Consider the following 22,722-nt stretch of genomic DNA (forward strand, 5'->3'; position numbering starts at 1 on the left):
TTATAAATTACCTCATGGTAAACACATAACGCAACTCTAATATCTAAATAGGACTACAAGTTTACAAAGTTGTAAACTTTGGCAAATTAATTGTAAACCGCCATTTCCTTTGATATCTGTATGAACGCAAAAGTTAAACCCAGAGTCAATTAGTTCAGGTGCAGAAGAAGGGGAGGAGTCAGAGCTTGCTGAAGAAAACTTGCCTGCAAGCAGGTTAGATGTGCAGAATTAGTGAGTCAAATACAGGTTAGGTTAGCGCTCTTTCTGGGTTAACAAACTCAGCTTTCAGGAAAAAAGCCTGGATACACCATTTTTGGCATGATAAAACACAAACAGATGCATCTGCTACATTATTTATTTGAAGGACTGCAGAACTGAAGCAGATTATAGATAGGTGCAAGTAACCAAAGAATGATTACAGATGAGCAAAATAATTTGTGATCTAAGTGCTTAAATGCAATGAAACCAACTCTGAAAGGTACATGAACATAGAAATTTTCTTATTTCACATTTTTCACTTTATTTACAAGTCATGTTACTGGGTTTTAAATGTGTTGTAACGGTCAAGACAACAGTCAGAATACAGTATAGCGGTATTGTTTTAATTGGACTGGAAGTGTTAATCTAAAAGCAGTCTGTAAGTGTGCTGTGTACATTCATCCATGTGAGGATACAAGAAAAAGATCATTAATAATGAATTAAATCTCATAAATCAAGTCTGGTGAATGCACTCTGATCCATGGTCATATAAGGCCTGCCAGTGCCAAAAAAAGACAATGAAAAGTGGGGGATAATAAAAAGGTGACATAGAATGAGGCACGTTTAACAGAATTTACATTATGGAAAAACTGGTCAAAACTCCTTTTGAAATTTAAAATAGTCAGTTTGGCAGAAGTCACTATCTCAGCTGTGTGAAATATTGAGACCTTTCACAAAAATAAAATTGATGTTGAATAGTCAATTTCTCATTTGTTCCCCAAGAAATTTATGCCAGGCAGTAGCAATAAAAATCCAGACATCTGAGACTGAGAGTATATCAAGTACAAAAATATCAAAAGAAAAGAACAATGTAACAACACTGCAATGTGCCAAAGTTACCAGGACTTCTAGTTTTTAACATCAAATGAACTGAAAAGGCACCCCAACTCACTCAAGCTGACACTGAAACCTCTTATCATATAATCTTCAGTGGAATTTAGTGAAAACGCCCAATATTGTACATTGTATACATATACACCAATTCAGCAAAAATGTCACTTAAACACGCAGTTAAGTGGTGTTAATCTTTATATTCCCATCTTATTTCAAAACAGTTGCTGTGTTTACTGCAGTGGCTCTCATAATTCGAGGTGTGGACAACCAGCGGAAAATATGGTGTCAAACCAAGTTAAATGACAAAATTTATGCAAAGAAAATAAACTAAAGTCTGACACATATATACACATATATACATATATATATATATGTGTCAGACTTTAGTTTATTTTCTTGCAGGGTGCGACAGACTTGAGTGTCAACTTTCTGCAAATTCTGAAAGGAGGAATACCAGAGGAAGTTCAAAAACCACTGGTTTAAGGCAACCCTGCTTTTCCTGATGGAGACCAATATTTAAGCAGGTCAGTGTGGAGACTGGCTTGACAATGGATGTGCTCTTGGTGCATGCAACATGACCTAATAGTGTTTATAAAAGTTCACCCAGAAATAACACCCAATCACACACTGCAAAACTGCCTAACACATTTCCTCTTTCACAGCTGAGGCCATCACAGGAGAATTTCTATGATGGTATTTATTCTGGGGGCCAACTATTAGCAATTACTGGTCTTCACACTAAGTCTGTTTTTCTTTTTTGTCCAAGATAAGAAAACCAGTGAAAGGTTTTCAGGCTTCTTTAGAAATCAGGAACGATTGTACAAGGTCAGAAAAATGATTTCTTCATCTTCCATTTCCAACTGTGAGTGCTCATGTGGGTTTCTAGAGGATGACTGTATGCTGAAGAAAAAATGGCTAAAAAGAAAATGCTTTGGTCCATGTATGATCTATCTTGGCAGTTAGGGTTGATATATTCCAGAGCATGCATGACGCAGCTCATATTCTAGCAGTCTCAGGTACACTGACCCTGTCTGTGTTTATCCGTTCTCCTTCCACAGTACTAAGTGAATGCTATGGTCTGGCATGCTGGTGGCAAACACCAGTCCAGAGTCATTGCCCCCATCCAAACCGTTAAGCCAAGAGGTCACGCCGGCCAGAAAGCTGGATCCTCGCTTGGATTTTCTATACGCTGGTAGAGGCCAACGGCCTGAGATAGCCTCTGTCCTCAGGTCCATCACATACAAGAAGTGGTTGTCAAAAAGAAGCGCAAACACTTCACCAAAGCTGAGCAGGGACAGGTTGGCTGGATCTTGCATTTTTATCACCCTGGGAAAATAAAGATAAGCTGCATTTAAAGTTGCCAAAATATAATCGGTTACTCATGAGTTTGCTCTGATTGTACATGCAAAGAGTTTAAAAAACAACAACAACAACAACTAAATGGCTAGATGCTCTATAGCATAATGGTCTACACATTTGTTTTAAGTATAATCATAAAATTAGAGAGGCCGTCTGTCACCCAAATCCAAATTGGAACTGAATCCACAGAAAAGGGGCCTGAAAGCTAAAGGCTCTACCTCCCATGCTACTTTTAAATACTCTTGGAACTACAACTAAGTCAGGAATCTAAGATTAAAGGGGTGGTGATATGAGGTGTTTAAGATGGGACCTTATTACTGTACATTTGTGAGTCACACCAGGGAGTCGAGCACTTCTGATCTAAGGCTTTTTCAGAAGAGCCACAGTATCCATCGTCGTACACAGTGAGGATGTAACACTATTGGCAAGATAATCAACCTCTGTGCGAGTACAGTTTAGGTAGCTGTTCTGCATTGTGTTGGCACACAGCATTGAAAATGTTAACAGTGGAGGAATTACATTTGAACTTAGTTATACCACTTTCAGAAACACATCTACTGTAATGAAACATATTCCCCACTGTTGTGCAATCAATTATAGTAAATCGAAATTTTATTAAAAAGGGATTTCTTGAGTATGATTTAAGTGGTGGGTGGTCTCATATGCATTTTGATGGAAGTCACCTGAGTCTAATAACAGATTAAATATAGTGTTGTCTAGTGTGCTCAGCATCTACAACAGGGGTGTCCAACTCCAGGCTTCAAGGGCTGGTGTCCTGCAGGTTTTAGACATCACCCTGGGTCAACACAACTGAATCAAATGATTAGTTCATTACCAGGCCTCTGGAGAACTTCAAGACATGCTGAGGAGGTCATTTAGCCATTTAAATCAGCAGTGTTGGATCAAGGACACATCCAAAACCTGCAGGACACTGGCCCTTGAGGCCTGGAGTTGGACACCCCTGATATACATGAATATTAAAATCACCCATATTAATCACTTTACCTGACCTGAGTACTAAATAAGATAAAAGTCTGAGAATTCAGATGGAAACTGAGTAAAGGCCAGGAGAATGATATACAACAAATAACGTTGTGAGTTTTCCAGTTACAATGTACAAGGCTAAGATTTAGCCTTTCAAGTTAATTACAACTCTGCTTGGGTCTTTGGTTGATTATTTAACTGGAGTCAAAGACTGCTGCCACTCTTCGGCTTATGCTTCGAGGATTCTAACAGTATGACTTGGGGATGCTGATTCATCCTACTCTAATCAGGCTACTTTTCAATCAAACAGGATTTTTTAGAGGTTCAGGAATTTCAGAGGGGTGCCAACAAAACAAATATCAATAACAAATTTTCAATCCTAACTTTTTCACGTCTCCATAATTTTTCTTGTAACTGCCTTGATCTTTTGCTCATATTGAGGCTACAGGCTGGTTGGTGGCTGGCTCTAAGCTTTGGATAGCTTTAGCCACTTTGACTTAGCTCCTTTAAATTATACATGTTCTGTTGGTTGAGGGTGATTTAAGTGTATAATTAGGTTTGTTTTTGTGGTGTGAGGTATTTAACTTTGACAAACTATGTGCCTCTACTCAGAGTAAAGAGTTTCCATGCTATCAACTAGAGATGGCACGATACCACTTTTTTATGTCCGATACCGATACCGATATCATAAATTTGGATATCTGCCGATACCGATATGAATCCGATATAGTGTTTTTTAATCAACAAAACTGTTTTTTAAATATCTTGCTGCATTTTGTATAAGTTCATACTCAAGTTTAAAACAACAACTACACTAAAGCTATTCTGTTATACCTGTATGCAAAAAAAATGTTTCATAGTTCAGCAATACTGATCAATCTAATAAACTTAAACCTACACCATCCTCCCTATTCTGGTATTTTAAAGAGTACGTAGCATAAATATTAAGCAACCTAACTAATAGGGTTCCAACTCCCAGCAACAACAAAAATAAATAAATAAAAAATAGGGAACCACCCCTCACGCTCCACCTCATGATGCTTAATCGACGTAATCAACCTTAATTTGATGCAGTGTGAAAAAAATGCACAGAAATCAATTATTTTTCAAGAAATATTAAATAGATTCAACATCTTTCTTCAACAGAATTGCAGACTGCACAGATGGTACCTTCCCAAAGGAAAAAGTACTATAGCTTACTAGGGTATATATATTAGACTTAATAGTTACTATATACAGTAATGGACTTCTATTCATTTTGCATCAAATTAAAACTTTGGGTGTCAGATAATTATTTATTAAAAGCTTGACATTTTAAATGAGAATAAGAAAGAAAAGTATGTCTTTGTGCCCCCTTTTCCCTGTTAATGCCCTATCGGCCCCCCTGGCTAAACTTTGCTAGATCCGCCCCTGCACAGTTACCAGCGTCAGCTAAGTAGAAAAAGATCCTCGAGTAGAAAGTAATATTAAATACATTCTAACAACAGCTGATCAAGCTTAAACGTGCTTCTGTTGTTCAGCCGCTGGTTTCCTCTTTCTGGTGCAAAGTGGGCCAAAAGCAAACTAGAGACACGGACTCACGACAGAAAAGCTGATCAGCTGATCGTTAAGCAGTTTCATGATTGAAGTAGCAGCAAGAAGAGGCAGTCGCTCCATATATCGTTTGTTAAGCTTAACGCAGGAATGCTTTACAAACATTCAGAGATGGACTTACACACTTGCTTTACTTCTCTCGGGGATAACTTTGTCGGAGATGAAATGCCGGGTTGCTAGCGAAGCTCCAAATGCTATCCAGAGCACCGACAGGTCCCGCATGCCACAGCCGCTCTATCACGTGATGCATACTGCTCCAACGTGCTAACGTTCTGAGGTGAGTTACGGCGTATTGCAAGTTTTGTGAGGTGGTTTCGTGATATTTAATGGATCGGATTACATTTTTTATTTTTCTCCGATATCCGATCCAGTAATTTAGGTCAGTATCGGACCGATACCGATACGTAATATCGGATCGGTCCATCTCTACTATCAACATGTTAGTGTTTCACTGTGAGAGCGCATGGAACTATTTGCCTGTGCCGCTGTGTGCATGTTTATATGTATGAAATTGATGAGCTCATAATGAGTATGTGAAGCCAGTCAGCTGGTCACCAAGAAATTACCTGACTCCGGTCCATAGCCGGTCAATCGGTGTATCTCTAGTGGAAATCACTCAGACTCGACTTGGATCGACTGGCTTTCCATTACAATCACTACCACCTAATGTGGTAGGTACTATTTTAGTACCTAGTACCAGGTACAATGGCCTAATGGAAAACCCTGAAAACTGTGGTGAGTTGATCCGAGTAGATACTAATGGAAAGGGGGTTTTAGATTTTCGCAGATTTTTTTCAGTGTTTACTGTAACCACGTTGATTAGTATTGGGTTTTTTTTCCCCAGACCAGAAATAAAACGTTTAGAACGCTCATGGGCCTTCATATTTATATCTACAGTCTATATCAAAATGTATTTTCCAACCTGTTCTTGCAATGATGACAACTTGTAATTTCATTAAGGTTTCATATTATTTATTTAAATCCGAAATGATAGCCAAGTCACCTCTCATTCACTCCATTACATTTCGTAAACCGTCTGTCTCCCCTGCATATTATAGATTAAGTATAGAGATTATAGAGCCAGGTGGAACTAGAATTCGGTATGTTATCAAATTTCCCCTTACACGCCATAATTGCTGATAGAGAACTGGCAGTTAAATCTAGAACAAAAGCAAACTGATGGATAAACCACACTAAAATATGTCAGTGGTCAATTTGGGTCGGTTTTACATGTTGCATTTTTTCTGATGTTGTGCTTATGACACAAAGCTTTTCCTAACCAGTCTCTATGTGTTAGCCCTGTGACAAACTAGCGACCTTTCCAGAGTGTACCCTGCCTCTCGCCATAAGACAGCAGGGATGGACTCCAGTCCCCCCGCGACGCGGAAAATGTTAAACTGAAGAGAATGGATGAATGGAATTATAATCTGAATTTCAGGGTTACAGCCTTGTCATCAATACAAATTGAACAGGTGATCAAATAATTATTTCCTCCACTTTAGTACAACCCTCATGATCTTACAACTTTAAAATCCCAAAAGAATGTCATATGGACATCTTGGGAAGGAAATGTGAACAAGGTGATCGACGGACACTTTCCTTGGTTACTTCAGTTTTTAACTAGCTTTTTGTATGCTGTAGTTTTATTTGATTTTCTCTATCCATCCATCCTCTTGTGCTTATCCTTATGAGGGTTGCAGAAGAGCTGGAGCCTATCCCAGCTATCACAGGGCGAGATGCAAGGTACACCCTGGACAGATTGCCAGTTTGTCACAGGGCTAACACAGAGAGATAGACAACCACTCACGGAGGAACTGCAGGAGGAAACCGGATTACCTGGAAAAAACAAAACGCAAACACAGGGAGAACATGCAAACTCCACACAAAAAGGGCCCGGTCTGATGGGGGAGTGAAACTCAACAGTACTAACCACTGCATTTTCTGTTCCTACTTCATACTAGGCACCTGCATGTTTTCTAAAATTATGCAACCTATTTTACCTGAGAATCTCAAAACTGGCAAAATCCCACTGATAGACTCCGAGGTCAGAGCTGCATATGATGTAGCGTCCATCAAACTGCAGGCGAGGTTGGAGGCTGATGCTGCGGTCCTCTGACACCGACAGTGTCTTTAAACACTTGCAGTTGATCTCTCGGCCTAAAGGCCATACCTGTACACAAAACACAGGACTGGCTCCATCTTATGGACTCTTTAGATATAGCAGGTCATGTATGATGAACAAGTCGTTTTCCTTTAAAACACATTAACTATGAAAGGGAACATTACCTTAATCTCATACTTGTCAGCACTGAGGAGAATGTAATCACCAGGACTGTGCACCATTGATTCCACTTCACTCTTCTGTAGTATCACCTGATAACAGAAAATCAACAAAAGTTTCACATCTTTAAAATAACAACAAACAAAAAACATTAAGATTGGTTATTTCCTGCCAGTAATTGAAGTAATGGAAATAAGTTTCACACAAACTCAGACAAAAAAACCCATAAAATTCTGACCTTTGTTACCCACTCAGTGTGTCCAGTCAGCGTGTTGAGACAGGCACCAGCAGATAAAGCCCAGACCTTCACTGAGAAGTCTGCAGAGCCGCTGACAAGTACATCCAGCTCATCATTGTAGTCGACACTGAAAACTGCACACGTGCACATACACATGCGCGCGCACACACACACACAGTTAGGAGCTGTCGCACACATTAAACATGTAGCTATTCTTGTTGGCAGATAATACCAAGCTTTGCCTAGGAGAAGTTCCACTAGTATAACAAAAATGGAACTGTCCCATTCTTGATAACCCTCATCTTTACAAAAGCTCTTGAATCCACCAGTGACTGTTTCAGTGTACTCCATCTCTCTACTCTGGCATATGGCATAGAAACTGAACATTTAACAGTGTTTCCTGAAAACCCTCTCCTGTCTGATCATTTCCTGATAACATTTACATTTACAATAATTGATTACACAGCAGTGGAGAGTAGACTTTATCAAAGTAGATGTCTTTCTGAAAGCGCTGTAACTAAGTTTAAGAATATAATCCACCCACTGTTATCATCTTCAATGCCCTGTACCAACACAGAGCAGAGCAGCTATCTGAACGCTACCCCATCAGAGGTCGATTATCTTGTTAATAATTTCACCTCCTCACTACGTACGACTCTGGATACTGTAGCTCCAGTGAAAACTAAGGTCTCTAATAGAGCTGGGCGATATGAGATTTTTTCATATCACGATATGTTTTTTTCATTTCAGTCGATAACGATATCTATCATGATATAAGCCAAATAACTATATTTGTAAGATTTAAATGTGCCGTTGCTCACAAGTAAAATGTGAAATAATCAGCAGCTTGTTTTGATTTAAATATTTATTTCTCATAATAAGTTCAACAGGGTAGATGTACTTAAGGAACATGAGACTTTTTCAGATAAATAAAGGCAAATATTGCAAACTACACAAAAGGCAGCCGCTAAAGCGTTTAAGTTTCAAAATAGAACAAACGAAACAGACTAAATTGTCAATTCCACTTAGAAACAAAATATTAATTCTAAAAATAAATCTTAGTTTGTTTTACAGAAGAACAGACAAAAATGACTAACTTTTGTCAATATCAAATAAACTGAGAACTAAAAGGAAATTCTCAATCTCTCCTTGTTGTATAGCTTAGCTTTTCAAACAGTTTTAACAGTTACTTTAGTCTGACAAAAGCCGAATGACGAATTAGCGCTTCCAGTCAGAGACTGAGGCTACGTCCACACATACACGGGTATTTTTGAAAACGGAGATTTTCCGTTTTCGTTTTAAAAAATAATCCCGTCCACACATAAAGGGAGAAATGAAGGAAAACGCTGCTATGAACATGCCAAAGCAGCAGGTGGCGCTAGATTCCTAACCGTGCAGAAATGTTGGCCAATCAGAAGTCTAGAAGCCTCGGTGGGAAAAAGTAAACAAAGCTGGGGCATAGAAGCAGAACCGAGTCGTATGTGTGGACGGACAGTAACTGTGTGTATATGTAAGCATTTAAACACTGCAGAGAGTAGAATTAACAGTATTGTAGAAATTCATTTCACCGAAACAATAACGTGGCGCACAGTGTGATGCATGCACCAGTTTATTGTATTTCCAGACTTGCTTTCGGCACAATTTGCAGTGCACGCTACTCTGTTTTTTGTCAGACTTGAAATAGCCGAAATACCTTCACACTACGGAACTTCTATGGCTCTTCCGTTCGACAATCTCTCCGGCATTGGAACCATCATCTGTTTTCTCTTCGGTCACGCTCGGTTGATTTTTCTAGTCGGCACACTCATTTCCTCCATTACGCGCTGGCTCCATTACCCGCTGGCTGCTTCCCAAACAAACACACGTGCGGCTTGGCACTTGTGCTGTACGTAACAAGTCACGCGACGTGACGCTGCGGCTGTGATTGGTTCGGCTCTGGGCTACTTAATTTGGATTGGCTGACCTTTTTTTTTTTTTTTTTTTAAGAGGACAAGAGCGGCGAGGTCTATCGCGATAGCTTAATTTCTCTATCGAGTAAAAGTTATATCGCGATACATATCGTTATCGTTCTATCGCCCAGCTCTAGTCTCTAATCAGAAGTACCTGACTCCGTGGTATAATTCTCAAACACGTAGCCTAAAGCAGATGACTCATAATCTGGAGAGGAAATGGCGTGTCACAAATGTAGAAGATCATCATTTAGCCTGGAGAAATAGTTTTCTGCTTTATAAGAAAGCCCTCTGCAAAGCCAGAACATCTTACTATTCATCACTGATTGAAGAAAATAAGAACAACCCCAGGTTTCTCTTCAGCACTGTAGCCAGGCTGACAAAAAGTCAGAGCTCTGTTGAGCCAACCATCCCTTTAACGTTAACTAGTAATGACTTCATGAACTTCTTCACAAATAAAATTTTTATCATTAGAGAAAAAATTACCAATAATCATCCCACAGATGTAATATTATCTACAGCTACTCTTAGTACCATTGATGTTAAGTTAGACTCTTTTTCTCCAATTGATCTTTCTGAGTTAACTTCAATAATTACTTCCTCCAAACCATCAACGTGTCTTTTAGACCCCATTCCTACAAAACTGCTCAAAGAAGTCCTGCCATTAATTAATTCTTCAATCTTAAATATGATCAACCTATCTCTAATAATCGGCTATGTACCACAGGCCTTCAAACTGGCTGTAGTTAAACCTTTACTCAAAAAGCCATCTCTAGACCCAGCAGTCTTAGCTAATTATAGGCCAACCTTCCTTTCATATCAAAAATCCTTGAAAGAGTAGTTGTCAAACAGCTAACAGATCATCTGCAGAGGGATGGCTTATTTGAAGAGTTTCAGTCAGGTTTCAGAGCTCATCACAGCACAGAAACAGCTTTAGTGAAGGTTACAAATGATCTTCTTATGGCCTCTGACAGTGGACTCATCTCTGTGCTTGTCCTGCTAGACCTTAGTGCAGCATTCGATACTGTTGACCATAATATCCTATTAGAGCGATTAGAACATGCTGTAGGTATTACAGGTACTGCGCTGCAGTGGTTTGTATCATATCTATCTAATAGACTCCAATTTGTGCATGTAAATGGAGAGTCCTCTTCACACACTGAGGTTAATTATGGAGTTCCACAGGGTTCAGTGCTAGGACCAATTCTGTTTACATTATACATGCTTCCCTTAGGCAGCATCATTAGAAGACATAGCATACATTTTCACTGCTATGCAGATGACACCCAGCTCTATCTGTCCATGAAGCCAGATAGCACACACCAATTAGTTAGACTGCAGGAATGTCTTAAAGACATAAAAATCTGAATGGCCGCTAACTTTCTGCTTCTTAATTCAGATAAAACTGAGGTTATTGTACTCGGCCCTGAAAATCTTAGAAATATGGTGTCTAACCAGATTCTTACTCTGGATGGCATTACCTTGGCCTCCAGTAACGCTGTGAGGAACCTTGGAGTGATTTTTGACCAGGATATGTCCTTCAACGCACATATTAAACAAATATGTAAGACTGTGTTCTTCCATTTGCGCAACATCTCTAAAATTAGAAATATCCTGTCTCAGAGTGACGCTGAAAAACTAGTTCATGCATTTATTACTTCCAGGCTGGACTACTGTAATTCATTATTATCAGGATGTCCAAAAAACTCGCTGAAAAGCCTTCAGCTAATCCAAAATGCTGCAGCAAGAGTTCTGACAGGGACTAGAAAGAGAGAGCATATTTCTCCTGTTTTGGCTTCCCTTCATTGGCTTCCTGTTAAATCCAGAATTGAATTCAAAATCCCGCTCCTCACATACAAGGTCTTAAATAATCAGGCCCCATCTTATCTTAATGACCTTGTAGTACCATATCACCCTATTAGAGCACTTCACTCTCGCTCTGCAGGCCTACTTGTTGTTTCTAGAGTATTTAAAAGTAGAATGGGAGGCAGAGCCTTCAGTTTTCAGGCCCCTCTTCTGTGGAACCAGCTTCCAGTTTGGATTCGGGAGACAGACACTATCTCTACTTTTAAGATTAGGCTTCAAACTTTCCTTTTTGCTAAAGCATATAGTTAGGGCTGGACCAGGTGACCCTGAATCCTCCCTTAATTATGCTGCAATAGACGTAGGCTGCCGGGGGATCCCCATGATGCATTGAGTTTTTCCTTTCCAGTCACCTTTCTCACTCACTATGTGTTAACAGACCTCTCTGCATTGAATCATATCTGTTATTAACCTCTGTCTCTCTTCCACAGCATGTCTTTTATCCTGTCTTCCTTCTCTCACCCCAACCGGTCGCAGCAGATGGCCGCCCCTCCCTGAGCCTGGTTCTGCCGGAGGTTTCTTCCTGTTAAAAGGGAGTTTTTCCTTCCCACTGTCGCCAAAGTGCTGGCTCATAGGGGGTCATATGATTGTTGGGTTTTTCTCTGTATCTATGAAGCGCCTTGAGGCGACTTTTGTTGTGATTTGGCGCTATATAAATAAAATTGAATTGAACTGAATTACTCTTTTTAATCCCCAAACTTGGTGGCAGATGACTGCTAAATATTCCACAGTGTACAGAAATGTGCACAGACAGTTGGGTTATATTTTTTGCCATTTCCTTTTAGGTTTGTTTCAAAACTGTCTGTGGACTTGTGTTTCTTGCCTAATCAGACTTTTTTAATGCCTTTGTTTTGACAGATTTTAAAGTTCCCTTGCCATATAAAGCACTGTCACAAAGAGATAACATAAAATACTAAAAATAACGCTTCTTCCATGCAAAGTTGACCGTTTCGCTATTGACCACATGTTATCTGCCTCTCCTCTAGCATTAATATGCTTCCTATTCTAGATAAGGACATAATTGCTCAACACTGAAACCAACCTGCTCCTGTGTGGCCACGGAATTGCTGGATTTTAGCCCCTGTACTCCACTCCCAGCATGCAATAGTGTTGTCAAAGGACCCAGTCACCAGCTTCTGTTCATCAAATTTTACTGTGGCACAGGTGTGTGTCTGAATTCCATAAATGCACTGTCCAGTACGCACATCCCATAATTTGGCAGAGAGATCGTCAGATCCTGAAAAACAAGTAAAAACCATCAGTGTTACTGCTGTAGTGACAGGTTCAACCTACATGAGTGTATATAGAAGGCTCAACATGTACAAGCCCTCACACACTGAGAATGAAACAAACATTACAAACAATGCTTCCACACCTATTCCAGACATGGTCTGCATGAAAGAAGACAAAACTGGGTATACTCAAAACAACCCTTATGAGTGTGCTACTGGTAGAAACTACTGTGCCATAATGTGATACAGATGAAAAAACAACAACAACAGCAACCTATACAGTACCATTAACAAGTATATGTCTTAGTTTTTATTTTTTGCATGTTTGTCATACTTTGGGCCCTGAAGCAAGGGCACTCAAGTTATGCGGCAGGACAATGATCTGAAACGCACGAGCAAGTCCACTACCAATTGTGTGGGGTTTTTTTTAGTTTTTTTTAAATACAACAAGACAAAAAACAGTTATCCCAAATACTTTAGTGCAGTTCTTGCTGGCAACAACGGCACAAACAGTTGTTAGGGTTAAGGTGCAATTTCTGTTTCACACACGGCCAGGTAGGTTTGGATTAGGGCTGCCCTAGTTATCATTTATATATCACTTTAAGCAAGACAAATGTAGATACAAGACAAGAGAGGATAACTCACACGCCTATCTTTTTTCCTAGTAACTCTCTCGTCTCTATTTTATCTATCAAACTTCCAAAGAAGAACCAACAGTAGCTAAAACAGACTCAAAGAAAAAGTGTTTTTATGATAACTATGAACCTGAGTGAAAGTCAGCCTCTTCCTACAAGGGTGCAGAGAATGGAAAAACTGTGTTGGAATATGAAATGTAAAATAAAAAGCATATGAAACCATCAATGCGGTGTGTGTGTGTGTTGTTTGGGGTGTAAGAAGTTGGCAAAGTATTTCAGGTAGCAGCTTCCTAAGTTGTAAAGTTTCCATTAACTACCATTTCCTATTGGAAATGGTAGTTAATGGAAACAGTAGAGGACAAATTAAGGTGTGGTTTTAAGATCTTAAGGCCAGGAACCCGTCAGAGAAACTTGCTGATGATAGAAAAGAGATATCATGTTGTATGCTTAATATTCCTAGTAATGAAATCCCAGAAAGTTAATTCTGTTTATCTGCACTACGAATTTCCAGTAGGTGAAACCTCTGATCACTCATTCAAGTGACTTCTGTTTTCTGTATAAGGTTTCCTCAAGATTATATAGATTGTACAGGTGCATAACAAATATCAACCATGAACTAGCATCATTACCTAACATTGAGCCACAAGTGCAGTTTCATGATCATTAATATGCAAATTGATCAAACTGATCAAAGTCCAATTTGAGTACTATTAAAAATTCTGCAATAAAAGCATAGTCCAGACATCCTCTCATATGCATATATTTAAATTATAGATTTTGAATAAATCTATAATCATTAAAAGCAAACTTTTTTTTCATTTACCCATTATTGGGTATGGTGTATAGAGTTTAAATATAAATCCATTTCGGAACAAGAGAAGTACTGTGAATACTTTCTGGACGCATTGCATGTGAATGACTCCTGGGTGAAAATCAAATTTCAAGACGTACAACAATTTACTGATTACATTAACACATCAGGTTCACCACAGAAGGAAAGACAAAATCACGTGGTAGTGTTCTTGAACTTAAATTACCGTGAACAACAGGGAACATTTGAAAGTTGTAAACTGACACATACCAATCAGTTTTTAAGGTTTTGACTATCATCATCCACTCAAACACAAATTGTGTGACATCAGGACTCTACAACACAAAGTGAACACCATCCCCATAGACAATGGATATCATATCAAAGAGGCCCTGAGTAAATGTGGTTATCGCAACTGTGCATTTGTCAAAGCTCAGAAGACAGCTAAAGAATGTTCCAGGCGAGAGAGAGATCAACTACTTCCTAAACGAAAACCAATGGTAAGATCTTATGTGTCCGGAGTATAAGAAATGTGCTTTGTCTATGCCAAAAGCACTATGCCAAAAGCTGGACCTTATACTACGTAATTTATGAATTCAGCAGGGGATCAAACAATTAATTCCCCTGCTGTACGTGAAAAGTGAACTGTCACCTCTGAACTAAGGAGTGTGCTAAGATTGAAGACATTTCCCAACTCTTGTTAATAGTACTCATGGACGTTAATCCATGGTCATGACAATTTCCAAATCAAATTCCTTTTTAAATAGAAACAAAAAACAAAAAACAAAAAAAACCCATAGGCCCGGTGACAGATCTATTTTATAAGCACTCTTTAAATGACTATAACTCTTACCATTGCGCTTAAGAGAAAATTGAAATGGTTTTAACCCTTTGAAACACATCATATATCAGTATTTTTAGTGTATTCAGTGAATAGTTTTATATTTACTTTTTGTCTATACAGATGTCAGATGATAGACTTGTTTAAACGCTATTTTCAAACTGCAGTTTTTCATGTGTGTATGGGTACATTTCTCAGGACATGATGTGAAGTTAAACTAAAAGGAGTGTTAGTATTATGAGGTTGACAGAAATATCTCTGGATAAAACTGATGAGCTGTACAGCACTGTGTCATGACTCTATCGTAGACGTTTGAGAGCTACCAATTTGATATTTTGCTACTCTAATAAAGACAGAACACACAGTCATGGGGTACCTGTGCAGAGGAGGCCGTCCTTGTAATAAAGAGCATATACTCGAGCACTGTGACCAATAAGTGATGACGTCTCAAAGGCTTCTTGATCCTTTAACTGCATCATACGCAGCTTAGCCTTCAGGTAGACCCCCTTCCAATGTGATGCATCCTGAATGGTCTCATCAGTCTTCCAGCCTAGCTCCCGACACACACCCTGCCACACCTCAGTGCAAGAGTTTATCACCTACCAAAAAAAAAAAAGAAAAAAAAGAAAGAAAGTAAGAATAGTTGATATGTGAAACAAGTGTTGTCAGGCTCTGTGGATCAATAATAAACATCCTTAAAAACTTGATTATCCATCTGTGTCACAAAAATTAAGCTGTATGACGGATTTAATCAATTAAATTTCCACCTGTAATTCACTTTGCTCATGCTTCATATAATCATTATCTATACATTTCAACAAACATATCAGAAAGTCCATGCAAACAACAATATATATAACGTATATGCCACTTGGTGGAGAGGTTCATATTCATCTAACTATGAGAATGTATACAGTCTTGGTAATCTAAATATGTGTTCACTTTTTATGCAAGGAAACAAAAGTCATCCCAAAACACAGATGTCACAAGCATTTTACATCACTGGCCCCACATACAGCCCACTTTGATGTTAAGTGGGCTGGACCAGTAACACTACATGATAAATGTGTAAAATTAGTGCATAAAACGCAGTCTTGTATGCTTTTGCTCCCACATGTTATACTTTTAATGTGACAGTATTACAGATTCATCAACAGATCAATCCAGAGTGCTGACATGATGTCCATCTCAAGAGTATTCCACAAGAGCACTGAACAAACACTATTCTTTTTCACAGATACAGTAAACCAAGAAAAACAATGTTGAAAATACAACATGAATATATCACAATTGGAACTGTCAGTGAAGCTCATATGTGGGCATACATCAGTGCAACAACATCACTGTCTGTATATGTCTGTCAGTTTAGCTATTGACTGTATCTTTGGGCCTGGACAACCGTCATATCTGCATTTTTGGATTTAGGTTGTTATTGAGGATTAAATGGATACCTATAGACAGCATAATAACAGATAAGTACCTTCTACAAACCAAACAATTCTTTCAGAAGCTAATAGCTGCACTTTTATCAAAAACTGAAAGAAGGCATTAGATTTCACTGTGAATGTTTGTAATCATTATTTTCTTTTACAGTTCATTCCTTGAGGAAAGTCAGATAAACAAGGAGTCTGGAAATTTTAGAATTACCTTGTTCCATTGTTTGCAGACTAGGCAGCAGGTGAGCAAGGTCTGAGGATCCAGCCAGCGCAGCAAGTAGAAGGCCAACTCCAAGGGAAGAAGGCGCAAAAAGTCACGTTTCAGCAGTGTCTCTAGTCCATTCGAGAGATGGCGGAGCTGAGCAGCACCACTTAAAGATATGAGGTGGTCCAAAGACTGGTTGCGCTGCTGGTCATTTAGAGTAAGGAAAGTAGCAGAGACTGACTCCAGCCACCCCTCAAATGCTGCCTTCTCCATGGGCACATGAGAGCGACCTGCAAGAGCTATAAGAATAATGCAGGGTCCGACCTCATCAATTTGGTCAGGAGAAAACTACCAAACTCATCATACACAGAGACAGATTCAACATGCCCTCCAGTCATTGCAATATATATATATATATATATATATATATATATATATATTTTTTTTTTTTTTTTTTTTTTTTTTTTTTTAAAGAGTACGTTTGAGCCCCTCCAACCCCTTAACATTTAAATCTCTTGAAGAATGAATGACGCCAATTCTGAATCCCTGAAAGGTCATGAACAATAACAGTACAAAATGTATGATTTAAGAAGTGTCCCTGGTTCAGACATTTAACCTGGATCAACCAGCATCATCTCCTCACTCATACAGCGTTTAAGATCCGGCCATAGCAGGGTAGCTAATAACCAAAGCTGCAGAAGGCTTTCCGTCAGGCTTCATAAAGCCTTCCGAGCCTGAAAACGACACATGAATGTAAAATAAAGTACATTCGGGTATATGTTTCACTTATTTAAAATTGAAATTTAAAGGAAGCCACTTTTATGGGCTCCCGTGTCTGCTTGTGCATTCGTTGTAAGTTAGCCTGACTAGCTAGCAACTTTTGTAGCTAACGTTAGCTCTGTAGCAGTGTTATTGTTTAGAGCAAACTAGCTACAAGTGGAAACACTCAAATACTTAGAGAACAGTATATGCTATTAAATGATTTATAACTGTAATTGGAAATTCAAATTGCCCACCAACCAGAGTTGCAGGGAGTTTCCGGATCAACACTTTCCCGGTTTAGGTCACATCGCTAAGTTAGCTGTCGAAAGCTAATCTGGCAACCACCAAGTTAAACGGATTCCAAAGAAAGCTAGTTTTGTAGTTGAGGTTAGCTAACAACCACGATAGTGCTTGTTTTTGTTAATTTTGAATTACACGTAAAACACGTAACGGTAGTCTTCGTTACAGCTCTATGGTGTAGATATTTCATGCAGCAGGGGAAAACGATAGCACCTTCTGACAGCATGAAACTATAATATAATGGAAACGCTACCCCTTCATAAGAGGTCGTTGTCACCCTCAGTTTAATCTTACAGGAGGCAAAGTAAGAGTTTTTATCTCAAAACAACGGGCAACATTTAACAATATACAACCGCATATTTAGTAGCTTTGCCAGCATATTCAGTATACTTATACTTTATAACATTTTTGCATTTTTATTTTCAGCGTTCCCTCTTTTGACGCAACTTGCCTGCAAGACAATGCTGCTGGCACGAAAACAAATAGATTAACTAACTTCCGGTTTTCGCGCGAGTAGGTGTGTCCAGAGTCAGAACCCTTTTTTTAAAAGAAAAAAGGAGTATCAGTACGACGGAGTAATAGCGCCACGTTAAGAAAACAAAATATTATTGATCATTTTGAGAATAAAGTCGAAATTTCGAGATTAAAGCTCTATTTCGAGGAAAATAGTACAAATACTATTTTGAGAAGAAAGTCGAATAAAAAAAGTGAAAAAGTTAAATTTTGCTGCAGGCTTTGAATGGTAAAAAGTAGCACCACTTGGTGGACAAATATAAAATTAAAAATTGAACCGAGTAGTCCAAAAGAAAATCTTAGCATAAAGGAATGCATTAGTTATGTATGGAAGCTTCATTCCGTCACTAAAAAAACGCTATCCATAACTCGAAATAAGTAAAAATTTCGAGTTATTATAGATAGCATTTATTTATTTTTAGTGGTGGAAACAAGCTTCCATAGGATAGCAAGGAATGGTATAAGGTCTACCCCAGTACTCCTCACCTCTAATGAAGGATATGCTACTAAGGAAAATAATGTGGGATGAATTAGTTACACTTTGATGGGGTAGAGCCCTCCAGTGAGATGTTTCAAGTGTCCGAGTTATGGATATGTGGCAGCTAGGCTGCTAGGATTCAAGGAAATTAATTTGGAAGAAATATGTCAAATTACCTATCCTCATGACAGTGAAGCACAAAGAACAAAACAAAGTCAGCACTTAGGATGGGATGACACAGACACAGAGGACTTGTTCTAAAGAGGTTATGATCATGGCAACTAGTAGCATTTGCATACTGCTGTTTGTTATGCAGTGGAATGCTAGGAGCCTCATGGCAAATGAATAGGAATTCAAACATTTTCTAAGTGGTCATAATTAAAAGCCTAATGTTACTTGCATTGTTAATATTACAAGAAAGTTGGTTTAAACCAAGGCTAGGTTTTGTGATTCCAAGATCCAAATTTGAGAGGAAAAATAAGGAGATAACCTTTTGGTGCTGGAACCTGTAAAACCTTTATTAGAAAAGGACTAGAAATGAATGCAATAATTGAGTGCATAATAACAGAAGTGTGGACAGACAGGGGAAAATTTACTGTTGTAAGTACATATAATTTCTGCATTACATTAGAGGAAGACTATTTCGTAGAAATTACAGATAAAATCGGTGTCCCTCTAATGTGGGTTGAAGACCTAAATGCACATAATGAGCTGTTGGGAAGCAAGAAGAAGGATAGAAATGGTATAGTAGTGGAGGAATTTATAGACAAATACAACTTGGTTGTTTCAAGTGACGGATAACCAACATGGTTTAGGACAAATCAATCAATATCATCATCTATTGACATTACATTTGTATCAGCTGATTGGTATTAGTTAGCAAATGTGGATTGTGGATTGCAAAATGTTTACTGGAGCGAAGTACAATGGGAAGTGGCCATACCCCCAAAATCAGTAGCAAATAATCAGTTGCTTAGTTGGAATGAGGAGTCAACAATACCCTCCCATAAGATTCAGTCTACAGCATTATATAATATTTTATTAGTGTCCTGTTAGACCCATTTATTAAAAAAAAAAAAGAAAAAGAAAAAAGAAGACGAAACAAACAAATAAAAAACAGTCTCTTTACAGCTCCGAGATAGTCGTCATTTACTTCCGATATTTATGATATGGCATTATTTTTGTCAGTTAATAAAGACATATTTTAATATACCAGTTTAACCTTTGTTTTTGTTTTGTTTTTCTTGCTAACATTAGGGGGTATTGCCCTAAATATGAGTAACTAAAATGTTTTAAACAAATGTTGTGGTTGCAATATATTAAAGGGAAAAGTGTTTAAAATCTCACGAGGGGACATCAGTAGATCGCACTATTTTCTTATCCCTCCCAAGTCAAGTGAATGGTCTTAGCTAAGGGGACTGATGTAGGACAAACAACTTTGGCTGCTGTTTATTTGTTGCTTGCTGATGTTACATGTTCTGAATAAGAAACATTTTATTGTCATTAAATATCAGATGTTAAATTAAATGATAAGTTTTTACATTAACTTACATATTCCACTCTCCGTGTTCCTTTCATGCACCTTTGAAATGCAGCTGGTACATTTGATAATGCAAATGGCATCCTGCCCATCTAATATAGCTCCCAAGGAGTTGTGAAAGCTGTCAGGTACATTGATCCTTCTGCTATGAAACATTGGTGGTAGGCTTTTCCCTGGTCCAGTATGGAAAACCAGCTGGATCCCTCCAGTGAGTCAGTGAGAGCCTGGTTCTGGGTGGCTGTAGCTCAGGTGGCAGAGCAGGTCAGCCACTAATCAGAAGGTCAGTGGTTCGATCCCAGGCTGCCTCCTGGCTGCATGCCAAATATCCTTGGGCAAGATACTAACCCCATGTTTGCCTGGTGGTGGTCAGAGGGCCCGGTGGCGCCAGTGTCCGGCAGCCTTGCCTCTGTCAGTGCGCCCCAGGGCAGCTGTGGCTACAATGTAGCTTGCCATCACCAGTGTGTGAATGACTGAATGTAGTGTAAAGCGCTTTGGGGTCCTTAAGGACTAGAAAAGCGCTATACAAATACAGGCCATTTACCATTTATTACGCATAACATAAATTTTCACTGCTATGCAGATAATACCCAACATCGATCCATGGAGCCAGATAATACACACCAATCAGTTAAACTACAGGCTTTAATTTCCTGCCTCTTAATTCAAATAAAACTGAGGTTATTGTATTCGGCGCTAAAAATCTCAGAGACTGGGGTTGGTCTGGCACTGTTTTGTTATTCAAGAGCTTATAATAAAGCTCTTGGCGTATGGAGCCATCCTTTTTCCTCACACACGACTGGAGCACCATAGGGTGACTAAGATTTAACAAACCATCTTTTTACCAATAACTCTGGAATTTGTTCTTTTACCTCCCTATCGACCGGCACATCATCCTTAAGTCTGATTTCTATTTACAGGGCTGAAACACGGCCTCTTCACAGAACATTTCTTCCACCACTTGTTGCTTTTCGGGGATCAGATGGCTAATGTCAGCTGGTGGAAAAGCAAGAGTTCTGTTTGGGGTTTACTGGAAAAAAGCTAATCTAAAAAGATTAACTGTTCTCTCATGCCAGAGACACAGAAAACTGTGTCTCTGGCATGTCCAATCTCAGTCACCTTGGTGACCTGCTAAACTGTACCAAAAAATTTTCTCTTTGGTAGCATGATCTCATGTTTTAAGTGCTTAGAGATTAGTACCATGATATAGGGGTGGTGAGGGTTATTGAACTCCAGAAGGCCTTCCCTCAAACTCAGCTGTCCTCGGACATCGTCCTGCTCCACAGGTTCACACAAAAACAGTAGTCTGTACCAAACCTGGAATGACAGCACTCCCACTCTTACTGTAGCTGTGTCACAGTATTTTCTTGGTGGTACCTGGATGAAACTGACCATGGGAATCACTTGTTCACCATTCCAAAGACATCGCATCGGAGGCTAACAGCTGTGGGAATGGCATCACCTGAGAGTTCTTGTCTCTTGATAATCGCTTCAAGCACATTAGCTGCTAGTAGGTGCTGTTGCAGTGACAGCTGACTGACCAGGAAGGGGGCTTGAATGGTGAAACTGGAATTGTGATTCCCTCCTAAGATGAAGGTGATCTCTACCCAGCCATCTTAGGGGATGGTTTGGCAATTAACTGCATAAAGATCAAGGCTTAAATACCTGATCAGCGGCTACCCAGTGAAAGTTCAATTCTATTCATCTCATAGGTGAACATCATCAAAAATGGGCTGACACCCACATTCCCAATTATACAGTCAGATCCCTGCAGGAGCTTTTCAGTGAAGGAAAGGCAAGTTTATTTGTATAGCACAATTCAACAACAAGGTGATTCAAAGTGCTTTACAGAGACATTAGAAACAAAAACAAATAAAAAGCATGATTTAAAATTGATTAAAACAAGCAAACAAACAAACCAACTAATTAACAAACAAACAAACAAAACAGTCTATAAAATCAAAACAGATTAAATCAGTAGTTAAATGTAAGTTTTGAAATTTAAGCTTAAAAGTGTGGATTTGGTGCTTTATTCAAATGCAGCTGAGAATAGGTGTCTTCAACCTGGATTTAAATAAACTGAGTGTTTCAGCTGATCTGAGGCTTTCTGGGAGTTTGTTCCAGATATAAGGAGCATAAAAGCTGAATGCAGCTTCTCCGTGTCTGGTTCTGACTCTGGGAACTGATAAAAGACCGGATCCAGATGACCTGAGGGATCTGAAAGGTTCATACTGGGTCAGGAGGACTCGAGCAGCAGAGTTCTGAATGAGCTGTAGTTGTCTGACTGATTTTTTAGGTAGACCTGTAAAGATGCTGTTACAGTAGTCAAGCCTACTAAAGATGAATGCATGGACTAGTTTTTCCAGGTCCTGTTGAGACATCAGATCTTTTATCCTTGAAATATTCTTGAGGTGATAGTAAGCCGATTTTGTTATTGTCTTAATGTGTTTTTCTAAGTTTAGGTCTGCATCCATCACTACACCCAAATTTCTCGCCTGGTTTGTGGTTTTTAGGTGTATAGATTGAAGTTCTCTGGTGACCTGTAATCGTTTTTCTTTGGCGCCAAAGACTATTACCTCAGTTTTGTTTTTGTTTAGCTGGAGAAAATTGTGG

At 38.9% G+C, this 22,722-nt stretch overlaps 1 protein-coding gene across 1 annotated transcript; it reads right to left on the reverse strand.

Moving 5' to 3' along the window:
* Positions 1–346: 346 nt before the first annotated feature.
* Positions 347–17,823, reverse strand: fbxw2 (F-box and WD repeat domain containing 2). The gene is made up of 8 exons (XM_085414627.1): positions 17,540–17,823; positions 16,526–16,818; positions 15,255–15,477; positions 12,402–12,596; positions 7,548–7,681; positions 7,315–7,401; positions 7,029–7,198; positions 347–2,418 (listed from the first exon to the last, which is right to left on the reverse strand). The coding sequence occupies exons 2-8, from the start codon at positions 16,790–16,792 to the stop codon at positions 2,130–2,132; spliced, it is 1,365 nt and encodes a 454-aa protein (XP_085270753.1). The 5' UTR covers positions 16,793–16,818; positions 17,540–17,823; the 3' UTR covers positions 347–2,129.
* Positions 17,824–22,722: the final 4,899 nt, after the last annotated feature.

This window comes from Rhamphochromis longiceps, linkage group LG7, assembly GCF_057381845.1.
Source record: "Rhamphochromis longiceps isolate RC_006_pf linkage group LG7, R_longiceps_female_GT1.1, whole genome shotgun sequence".
In the NCBI taxonomy this organism is placed as follows: Eukaryota; Metazoa; Chordata; class Actinopteri; order Cichliformes; family Cichlidae; genus Rhamphochromis; species Rhamphochromis longiceps.